This window comes from Aulonocara sp. 'chitande type north' Nkhata Bay, linkage group LG23 (genome assembly GCF_057382095.1).
Source record: "Aulonocara sp. 'chitande type north' Nkhata Bay isolate Kocher_YH1m ecotype deep benthic linkage group LG23, A_spYH_male_GT1.1, whole genome shotgun sequence".
Taxonomy (NCBI): Eukaryota; Metazoa; Chordata; class Actinopteri; order Cichliformes; family Cichlidae; genus Aulonocara; species Aulonocara sp. 'chitande type north' Nkhata Bay.
In genome coordinates this window covers 30,575,608-30,587,502 of record NC_141365.1, presented here as the reverse complement: position 1 = coordinate 30,587,502, position 11,895 = coordinate 30,575,608, and the positions used below count along the sequence as shown (strand labels likewise).

The window sequence follows — 11,895 nt, the reverse complement described above, 5'->3', positions numbered from 1 at the left end:
CCTTTTCATCTCACATAGGCTGTATACAAAAGACGAAAGTAGCCATAAGCAACTTAAAAAGATACAGATGTCTCCTGAACAGCTTTATAAATAGGGCTGTTATTTGTTCTTTTACGAGGATGTTTTTACAGAGACACAAATGGAGGACACAGACTAGCAGGAAGTATGATGAAGCCATTTGAACTTACAGTGTAGGACAAAACATGCCAGAGGGAAGGTTAACCAGTAAAAGTCTGCTAAGACAACCAAACTAAGGAAATCCAAAAAAGGAAATCAGGGAAATCAGTGCAGGTGTTTTAATAATAACACAGAACTTTTTGAAAGCAGTTAATACACGGTCTTGTCAGTGCCTCATTAGGCAAGTTGCAATTAGGTTTTTACTAAACTAACAGATATTAAAAGTAAGAATGTTACTTTTGTATTTTACCTCTATATTTTTATATTTTGTTTTATTTTGGTGAGTTTTCCAAGTTCATAAAATAGTTTCAGTATAACAAAATAACAAAAGCGAGGCCAAAAGTAAACATAAACCTAAACTGGGGAAACTAATAACAAACCAAACCCGAAACCATAACTCACGGAATAACGCACAGGGAAAAACATATGGAGGTGACACGGGATGACGAGCGGAGAATGGAGAGCCGGAATGAAGGCAGAGAAATGCGGGGATTGCCAATGCTGGGCAGACACTGTGCGATTTTTTTCAGTCGCGCGATTCAGCTCCTGCTCAAACTGTACGGTTGACTCGCAGGGGTTAGAAGTTCATAGGTCACGATGCAGGGTCTCACACTATACGGCCCGATGCTCTGATGCGACCTGAGTGCTCACACTGTGCGTACATAAAATGAAGGTTATAACAGAAATTCTGTCGCTCGCTCTCCCTCTCTGTCTTTCACTCACACAGACACGCACACCACCACCATCAACTTTGCTAAATTGCTAATGAAAAACATTGATCAGGCAGCTGTGATTGAGCAGCAATGTAAATCCAACTATTTTCACGGTTGTTGTGGTCGTGATAATTTTGTGAGGCCACATCGAAAAGGCTCGGATGAGCTTTCCAAAGTTCTACAAGTTGTGCCTCCATCGCTTGTGTCCAGATCACACGCTGCACAGCCGTGCTGCGCCGTCTTTTTCGCTGACATTTGTGTTTGCGCGTGCGCAGTGTGACAAACTGCGGTGACACCCTCACGACCAAGCGATTGATGATTGGGAGCTGGTCGTGAGGTGTTAATCGCGTCTCGTTACCCCACGTATACTATACGATGCACGACGCACGATGAAGGCCAAAATCGGGCCGATCGCCAAAACGGTCGCACGACTCAAAAATCGGCTCAAAATGGGCCAAAAATCGCACAGTGTCTGCCCAGCATAACACAGACAGAGCGACGACAAGCAGAAGCCAACACACTATGGCTGTATCCCAATTCAGGGTCTGCAGCCTTAAAGTACGCAGCCTTAACGATCCTCAAGGGCCGCGTACTCAAAGACCGCTAAGGCCGGAAGTGCGAGGCTTGTGAAATGGGACGGTCTAGCCTCCGTTGCGCTGCCCAGGTTGCCCAGCAACCATGATACTAACAGCTGGAAACGTTTCATACAGCTTTGTTTGACAGAAATGAAGGAGAAAATCTTTTGTTCATTTGTTTGTTTCTACATGAGCTTTGATCATTCTCTGTAAGATTAAGGTCAGCTATTGAACGGCGTATATTTTAAAGTAAAGGCTTTAAAACCAAGTTAGTACAAACGTCACTAATGTCACATAACTTTGCCGACATGTGGCCAACAGTAATGGTTTAATGTTCTTCGTTATTAAACATTTGCACATAAATAAGTGTCATGATATTCAGTACTTACTTAAAGTTTACTCTTCGGCCGCCCCTCATCCGCCGTTTTTTCGGCAAAATTATCCACACCCACCGCCGCGCTATGCATTCTGGGATATGTTGGGCCACGAAGTCTACACTGCCACAGCCTTAAAATTCAGGGAAATGAAGGACGCATTTGAGGGCCGCATTTCGAGTAGCCTTCGAATTGGGACAGCCTTCGGCGCGCCACTGTGACGTAATCGGCTTTAAAATGCGTACTTGAAGGCTGCAGACCCTGAATTGGGATACAGCCTATAAATACAAACCAGGTAAAGAGGAAATGACATGCAGGGGTGGACACAGCTGGAACTAATGGGCATAACGAGACACAGACCTTCAAAGTAAATCAGGAAATTCACTGTGTTTTAAAAACATAAAAAACTCAGAGACACGAACAGAACACCGGAAGAGAACACAGGTAGGGATAACAGAAACACTAAACACAAGACCCAAACCCTAAGAACTCATACAAAAACAGAAGAAACTAGAAAATAATAACAATAAACTCAAAACACTGGGTCAGCGACCATGACAGTCACTTATACCTATACAGTGCTTAACAATATTACTAGACGTCCTTGTCAGATCACCTAAAACTAACTTTTCTGTTCAAGTATGAAAGTAATTTGGCATCTTAATCAAAAAGTAATAGTAATGTGCTTTACTGGGGTGTTTTTTCTGCTTTTTTTGTAAAACAGTACATTCAAAAATTCATTCTTAACAACAATTATATTTTAGCATTAGAAATATCCTGTCAATTTAACAGCTTGAACATACCGGTGGATTAATCATCACAAAAAGTAATTAATAATTACCAATACTGTTAATTTAGTTCAGCTGTATGATAGACCTTTAATCTGGTGGTTGTCTATTAAATTCGTTAAGCACTGCATACCTTACAGTTATGTTACTGTATTTTTGTGTCTGTGTCATTGTCAGACTACTTAAAAAGAGTGCCGTCACTGTGATAGTTTGTATTATTCTAATTTTCCATTCATTTTATATCGCTTATCCATGCTTCTCAATGTTTTTTTACATTTTGTTTCTCCTGCAGCATCGAAAATATTATGGAATATGTTCCTGGGTATCGCATCAAGTTAGAAATTCTAGTATTCTAACAACCCCTACTGCTTAGTTCTGGCCAGCACCATAAAGCAGAAGGGAAAACTTAGCAGTTATCTGGTGAATATCTTGGAAGATTTAGTTGGAAAGCGCCAAGCGGACAGACTCGTGAATCCAAATCTAGATCGCCCAAATGTTGCCAAAGTGCTCACACAAGGAGCCTCTATGCTGTTCAGTAGTCCTCGTCAGATTTTGGCACCAACATACTAGAGAAACACATGAATATATCCACACATGCAGTGCTTATTGGTATTTTTGTCAGTTACTACAGTCAAAATACCCTACAGAGTTAGGGTGCAAAGCCAGATGAAGTTGAAGTCCTAAAAACTAATACAGAAAGAAGTGTTTAACCAAATGGAGCTTTTTCATTTCTTTGAGAGGAAAAAAATCATCAAGTTTGCAGTCTTTTTGAGCGAGATCCTCTTTTAAATATCAAAATCAGCATTTTTAGCCATTACTTTTAAAAGTAAAGAGAAGAAAATTTATGAGGTGAAAAAAACTGTTCTGATTAATGACAATCTTTAAGAATATTTGTATTAAACTTATGAGAATATCTGTATGAAACTGGAAACTAAAACGCTGACTTAATCATTGATAGAGAAGTTTCATGCACCCTTTGGCAGCAGCCTGTATTCATCTGTGGCGACTGCAGCTTGTTAGCAACCTTGCAGCAGCTGGGGATTTGGTGTCTTGCTCAAGGACACTTCAGCATCCCAGACAGTATGTTCAGTGTGGCGCCTTGTTTTGACAGACAAGTCTGTTTATCCACTGGGCACCCGGTGCCACTCTACACTGTTTTACCATTCTAGCAACTTGAAAAGTGTCAGGGAAGAACAGATTTCTTTTCATACTCTGGCCTTCCTCACTTTTAGGTGACAGCTGCTGAGTTGGCACATGTGCGTCAGGCTCTTAAGCACAATCTTAGCCACGACAGCAGCGCTGACGGTGCACAGACACAGAGGACACTCAGTGGATCTTTGTGACTCTTTGTGATCGGCAAAAAGATATCAAGTGGAAGGACCAAAGCAAAAGCAATTTTCAGGAGCTGAGGGGAATATATTGAGGTCAAGTGAACTTTATTTTTTCCCCACATTCCCTTTACATGATGTCTGGTCTCTAACACATTCATTATATCTGAACAGCTGCCTCATAACAGCTCCAGGAATTGTCCTGCATACTGATTTCCTGAGGTCGTGTGATGTATTCATGCAATACCCATGTCACATGTGACAAGTGTATAGTGGTGGGGTAGACTCAGCTGGTGGTAATCTCAAAATAAAAGCTAAAAATAAAAAATGTAAACCAAACGGCTGTGTTTGCCTGACTGTCTCAGCTTCTGTTTCTTTGTCTGACTGAGATAAAGCAAAGACACGGGCCTCTCGCTCAGTCTGCTGGATAGGACAATGGGTTCTCTATGATTAGAAGTACAACTGACGAAATCTAACCTTTAATGTCAGCAGTGCCACATCTAATCATAGTAAAGCAGTCCAAACAAATGTGTTTAGAAGCTCCATCAGTAAAGTCACAGAGGAAAACAACCACCAGGCTTTCAAAAAGAAATCAAAACCCCAATAATTGCTCACATCCTGAGCTGTTGGGAGCTTTTTATCATAGGCGTTTAGCTATCCTTGAAGAGCGCTGAAGAGCCCTCCACGTGTCCCTTCCACTCCGCACCCAAACACTCTCAAAGACAGAACGACAGCGAGAGTCAAAAAGGTAAAAATGTGCTCAGATGCGTGATTTTACATGCCCCGCTTTAATGTCTGTCTACAGTTCTGCAAAAGGCATCTCGCTCTCTGGGTTTATTGACCGGTTCCTTTCTGCCTCAGCTGCAGTGACCATCAGATCAGCCATCCTTTGCTTCACAGTTTATGAACTTCAAAGCTGTGCAGCCAGAAGTGAACAGATGATGGACTGCAGGGACATTAAAGAGAGATAGCAACACAGCTAGGGCTCTGCTAGCTCTTTAATTCCAAATGAGGGGGATGACAAGGCATCCTGTGAGTGGAACATATGGGTGGTAGTAAATAAATCAGAGCAACAGCATACTGAGGCACAAGACCCTGCGATGCTATGTGAGTAATAAGTAGGAGGAATTGATCAATATATGCATTCACAGGAAGGTTAGAAAAAGAGTTTGTGTGTGTCTTTTAGCGTTTTGGCTGCTGAGTTTTGAGGGTGTTGGATATTTATAACTACAGATTCAGAAGAGGAGGCGAGTGTTATTTGTCAAAATAACATTTTGTCAGAAACAGAATTACTACTCCTTGGTCTAAAAGTTAGATACAGCATACTACCACATGCTGGAGGTGTTTGCAAGCTAAAAATATGTGTCATAAACAGACTTTTTACCAGTCTAGTTTGATATTTTGGGAAATACTTTGTTGCCTTTTTGCCAAACACATTAATGCGGCAATTCTCTGTTAGCGAGTTAGCGCGGATTGCCCTGTGCATGGGGCTGCACGGCACTAACGCGTTAACGAGCTAACAGCGCTGATGCAGCTTCTGGAAGTGCCAAAAACTGCAGTTTCTTTGTCCAGCTGGAAAAAAAATTATTTAAATAATTTTATAGATAATTTCATTAGAACTTTATGATGGGTACATTTTTATAGCTCCTTATTTAAGTTATATCAAGACTTAGTTATGCATGACTGAGAGCGCAGCCACACTGAGCAACAGAGTGGGTGCTAACTAAAGAGCCTCACCTCAGCACTACATTTGGTGGTGATGCCTTTTGGATATATTTATGCATAATCTTAGATATTATTATATCGCTTGATATGCAGCTATTTCCACCAGCAGACCACTGAAAAAGAAATTCTAGTATCATTCTATTTATAAAAGTCCACTAACCAACTGGTGATTTCACACAGGCTGCATGAATCTTTTGTAACGCATTTATACAATGTTTTTTTTTCCCAAAGATTAAATGCTATGCTCATGCTCCAACAGCAACCCAGCAAGTTAACACATCCAATTTATTCTAACTAAAAGAAAGTGTTTTCATAAAACATGATGCATGGGAGATATTTAAAATCCCATTACCACAAAACCTCTTTGATAATAAAACTGGGTTACTCAGGGGACAAAGAAGAGATAGATTTTATAAATATAACTAATAAACACATCCCACATTTAGCGTTTAGGCACTTCGACACCAAAGGTTTGAATGTGTAATTTCCTCCTTTATTTTAGGTTGAATAAATTTACTTTGTCTTGAGATCTTGATTGCTAATTTCAGCCAGACAATTGGAATTGGGGCCTTTTGCATACATCTGTATGATGTCTGTAACAGTTTGTGCCAGCGTGATGAATTTAATGAGTTTAGTCTTTGTGGAGAAAGATGACCTTCTAAAATGACACTGCCAGATAAAAAGACCATGTTTCTGCTCTAACAAAATAACAGCAAATGTCGTCCCCTGGATCTGCAACTCTCTGATTTCAGCTGAGTCTGATTTAAGATGATATCTTCCACACATCCGCTGAAGTGCACCACAACAACCAGCCGAGCACAGTAAAAAAAAGAAAAAGAAAAAAACGGTTAGACAGCAAGGGTAGTGTCTATTGTCAGCAATTGACTACTTGCTCTGAAATAGCAGAAAATTTACATCACGCTTGAAATGAAGCGATGCAAAGGAGCAAAAGGTCCTCTCACATCCCTCTTCACGATGCTTGTGTTTGCAGCGCTCATCAGCATTATGATCGAATCAAGAGCGAAGGAGCGAGGAATTAAACAGTGCTTTTATCTGCTCTAATGTGAACTGCAAATATGAGCGGTAACCCAGAGCTACTGCTAAGGCCAGAGGCATTTCATGCTACATTATTTTATGAGGCTACATTATAAAAACAAAATCATGCCTTTTTCACTGCAAATATTCTCTCGCTGTGTTAGCAGTTGTTGCCCCAGACAGAGTTAGACTCTTACATCCTGTGGTCGTTGTTCTAAAAGTCGTCACTCTTGTTATGTAAAACTGTTTTTTTTCTTCTTCTTTTTACAGTTATGGAAATAATGTTGATCGCACGATGTAGCAGCTACAGAACAATGATGCTAACTGCGTGATGTAGACTGGCTCCAAATAAAACTCACCTTCAAACAATTCTGTGTCATGGCCCTGTGCCTTCCCGGCTAGCCCAGTCTGGCTACAAGTGTTTTTGCCTCTATTGTCCCTTCTCTCTTCCCTCTTGTGCTCTGCGCACCACCGGGGCGGAGTTCACTGTGGACTCCCGCCCCTGGCTCCCGCACCTGCAAGCAATCTCCTGTGATCAGCGCTCACTCTAGCTCTGTACTTAAGGCGGCAACTGGAGGTGCCTCGTTGCTGGATTATTGTGTAACTCTTGTTAGTGTTCCGTCGATTCTCTAGCCTCTTCGAGTAAAGACCCGTGAGCTATTCTCATGTTGTTCTCCTGTCTCTGTGCTAGATGCTATCCGCCTGCCTGAGGACTTTCCACCCCTGCTTGGTTGAGAGTTGGGTGAGTCGGTGTGGTCCGAGCTGGACGAAGAATCCCTGGGAGGAGGAGTATGTGTGTTGGTGTTTTCTCTAAAACTTCCCTCGTGACCCTTGGAACCCCCTGGACCCGTTTCCCTACACTTGTAGATATCGCACTTGGTGACTGTAGAAAATAAACTACCTACTCTTGTGATTTCAGTCTGTGCTAGTCCTTCCTGTGCCCGTGACAGAATAATCCAGCCACGAAATGGACTCCACAGACTCAACACCTGCTGCGGCAACCACGATCTCTCTGGAGGGAATAGTGCAATGTCACAAACAGATGTTAATTCAACTCAGCGGGGAAGTGGCAGCGCTGACCCAGGCTCTCGCCCAACATATTCTGCTGCCGGAAAGCCCGCCTCCCATGGCATCTTCGCAGGTAACTCTCACTGCTGTCGCTATGCCTGCTGCCACAGCCACTCAGGCATCTGGCGTCATAGCCCCATTTTCACTAGATTAACTGTTACCCACACCTGAGACGTTTTCTGGGGAACTGGGGGAATGTGCGGGATTCTTAACACAGTGTACTATGCTGTTCAAACAGTTGCCAAATATGTTCACTAGCGACGGGGTTAAAATTGCGTCCCTGACCCAGTTGCTTCGTGATCGAGCTTTGACCTGGGCTCAGGCTCTGCTGCAGGCCAGCCCTGAAATTTCTTATGATGACTTTCTGGCCCGTTTCAAGGCAGTATTTGATAAGGGCTCCAGTGCGGAGGCTGCCGGCCACCGTTTGATCAACCTAAGACAAGGTAGTGGCTGACTATTCGATTGATTTTTGGACCCTGACTGTGCAAGCTAATTGGGGCTCTGAGGCTCTAAGAACCACTCTGTTAAATAATGTCAACGAGGAGCTTAAAGATGAAATAATGATGCGTGAAATCCCTTCCTCTCTGGAGGTGCTTATGTCACTATGCATCCAGGTGGATGACTGCCTACGGGCGCGCCGGGCCTCACGGAAACAGTCGTTTCGGGAACTTCCAGTATCGAGGGAGGACCAGCCTGAGTCACGGGAAGCCCAGAGTGTCAGGGAGGATGAGGGGGAACAGCCAATGCAGCTAGGTCACTCGTGGCTTTCGCTGGCGGAACAACAGCAGGGGTGAGTGTTTAAATTGTGGCCGTAAAGGTCATTTCATCTGCGCCTGTCCTGCGCTGGCAAAAGGGCCAGTAATTGAGAGGGTACTGGTGGGCGACCTGTCTGGCAAACACCCTCTTCCATGTTTGTTGCTGGCCGCTACACTCACTTTTCGGACTGAGTCATATTCTCTCTCCGCTCTGGTAGATTCAGGAGCGGAACAAAACTTTATTGATTCCTCACTAGTTGCTAAGCTCCACATTCACACCAAGCCTCTGCCAAATCCTCAGCCTTATTCGGTCAACGTTTGCCAGACATAACTCTTGTCACCTTACCTATCGCCCTCACCCTCTCCGGCAATCACACAGAGAACATTAGCTTTTGTGTTTTCAAGGCTCCTGTCACCCCCCCACGTGTTAGGCTACCCATGGCTAATGCAACATAACCCACACATTGATTGGCAAAAGGAGCAGATTACGGGATGGAGCACTGAATGCCATATGAACTGCTTTCGGGCTGCCACTCCACCTGTGCCTTCCTCCTCCCCACGGGAGCCCTCTCTGTCCATGGATCTGTCATCGGTGCGTCGTATCTATCATGATCTAGCAGCAGTGTTCAGTAAAAATAAAGCACTGTCTCTCCCACCTCACCGGCCCTACGATTGCGCCACTGACCTCCTCCCAGGGGCTCCCTTGCCCTCTGCCCGTCTCTATAGCCTCACCCAGCCTGAGAGGGAGGCCATTGAAAAATATATCACTGACTCTCTGGCTGCAGGCATTATCCGCCCGTCGTCATCTCCTGTGGGGGCAGGTTTCTTTTTTGTAGAAAAAAAGACAAGACTCCGGCCATGCATAGATTTCCGTGGGCTTAACAAAATCACTGTAAAAAAACAAATACCCCCTACCGCTTCTGACATCGGCCTTTGAACTGCTTCAGGGGGCCACCGTGTTTAGCAAGCTCGACCTCTGTAATGCCTACCACTTTGTGAGAATTCGTGAGGGAGACGAATGGAAGACAGCGTTCAACACACCCCTTGGGCATTTTGAATATCTGGTGATGCCCTTCGGATTTACCAATGCCCCAACAGTATTCCAAGCTCTTGTTAATGATGCGCTGAGAGATTTCATTAATCAATGTGCCTTTGTTTATCTGGATGATATTCTCATTTTCTCCAGGTCCCAGGCAGAACACAAGGTCCATGTCCGACAGATACTTCAACGACTCCTGGAGAACAGACCGTTCGTGAAGGGTGAGAAATGTAAATTCCATGTCAACACTGTGGCTTTCCAGGGTTACATCATCGCTCGGGGAGATCTGAAGCCTGACCCGGAGAAGGTTTGGGTCATTGTGCACTGGCCTCGGCCCCCCAACCGTCTCCAGCTCCAGCGCTTCCTTGGATTCGCCAATTTCTATCGGCGCTTCATTATAGACTTCAGTAAGATCACTTTACCACTCACCAAACTCACCTATCCAAAAAACCCTTTCAGTGGGACCCGGCTACTCAGGAAGCTTTCGACCTACTGAAAAATAAGTTTGCCACTGCTCCTATCCTCCGTCAGCCTAACCTCCAGCAGCAGTTCGTGCACATGGCTTGGCACAAAGGTTAGTCTCTCCTCTGGCTTTCATCCACAGAACAATGGACAAGCAGAGAGAACAAACAGGAACTCGAAGCAGCCCTGCGGTGCATAGTCTCCCACAACCAAACCACCTGGTACGAGCATAGTCATGGCCCTGTGCCTTCCCGGCTAGCCCAGTCTGGCTAAAAGTGTTTTTGCCTCTATTGTCCCTTCTCTCTTCCCTCTCGTGCTCTGCGCACCACCGGGGCAGAGTTCACTGTGGACTCCCGCACCTGCAAGCAATCTCCTGTGATCAGCGCTCACTCTAGCTCTGTACTTAAGGCGGCAACTGGAGGTGCCTCGTTGCTGGATTATTGTGTAACTCTTGTTAGTGTTCCGTCGATTCTCTAGCCTCTTCGAGTAAAGACCCGTGAGCTATTCTCATGTTGTTCTCCTGTCTCTGTGCTAGATGCTATCCGCCTGCCTGAGGACTTTCCACCCCTGCTTGGTTGAGAGTTGGGTGAGTCAGTGTGGCCCGAGCTGGACGAAGAATCCCTGGGAGGAGGAGTATGTGTGTTGGTGTTTTCTCTAAAACTTCCCTCGTGACCCTTGGAACCCCCTGGACCTGTTTCCCTACACTTGTAGATATAGGAATTGGTGACTCTGGAAAATAAACTACCTACTGTTGTGATTTCAGTCTGTGATAGTCCTTCCTGTGCCGGTGACATTCTGTCTGTCAACATATGAAAAAGTTGAAGGTGCACAACCTAGCAATGGGAAAAGAGCGCTTTTGTTTGTTTTCCTGTTTTTGCCCAGCGTCTATTAGCAATTTGCTCAGATAGCTGAAATGGTAGATGCCCAAACAGCTGGATTAACTGTGGAAAAACTACCCAGCAAAAGGGAAAAGAGTGCAATTGTCAGACATGCTCACTTAATAAAGAGAGCCCCAGGAGTTGAGGGCGTGCTTTATTACGAGGCTGATGTTTCAGTCTTATGCAAGGAAGTGTTTTAATATGAAAAGCTATCCCATCTTTGGATGGGGAGACTGATAAAGCAAGTATTACTGCTTAAAAAGTGAAATTTACTGTTTGAAAAATGCAAGCGTTAGAGCTTAATCTTCTCTCAAATATTAACCTGTGTCTTGTTTGTATGTGTGGGGAGCAGCCAGGCTGGGTCATATTAGAATGAAATAAAATTCTTATCTTACACTTATAAACTTGTTCAGGTTAGAGACCAGATTAGAAGTTTGCTCAGGTCTTTCTATGGGATATGAGGGATTTACTTCTGAACATTTCTGAACACTGACTCGAAACACAAGTAAAAGGTCAAAATTTTAAAATGTACTCTATACTAGTTAAAGATTTAAATTGTTGACAATATGTCATGTATATTATTTTAGTCTTTGGAAAATGTCTGAAATGTCTTCTTTTTAACACATTTACTAAATATCAAGGTATTGGCCGACTTGAACAAGATGTGGAGGCAATGTTATTTTGTTTTCGTACAGTTTTCGTCAATTTTTTTTTTTGGATGAAAACCAGATGATAACTAAATAAAAATACTGGCCCTTAGACTTTTAGTAGATACATTTCTTCAATCAATTTGAAACTCCTAAATAGCCTCATTCTCGAGTTATCACAAACTTGGGTTTCCATGCCAACCCACTGCCCATCTGTACACCCGATGGTGTGATGACAATACCCCACCAGCTTTTTATGTCTAAGGAGTAATAAAAACGAATGCATGAGGACAAAATCTATCATGAATGTACTATTTCATCAACAAATAAA

General features: G+C 43.6%; 1 protein-coding gene across 3 annotated transcripts; it reads left to right on the top strand.

The window, feature by feature from the left end:
- Positions 1-7,299: 7,299 nt before the first annotated feature.
- Positions 7,300-10,790, top strand: LOC147302197 (uncharacterized). 3 transcript variants are annotated; one of them, XM_086283624.1, is made up of 5 exons: positions 7,300-7,856; positions 8,374-8,573; positions 9,725-9,798; positions 10,182-10,260; positions 10,575-10,790. In XM_086283624.1, coding segments are annotated over exons 1-5 (528 nt in total). In that variant the 5' UTR covers positions 7,300-7,682; the 3' UTR covers positions 10,576-10,790. The 3 variants fall into 3 exon arrangements, with proteins under 3 accessions (XP_086139750.1, XP_086139752.1, XP_086139751.1); XM_086283626.1 differs by lacking the exon at positions 8,374-8,573; XM_086283625.1 differs by lacking the exon at positions 10,182-10,260.
- Positions 10,791-11,895: the final 1,105 nt, after the last annotated feature.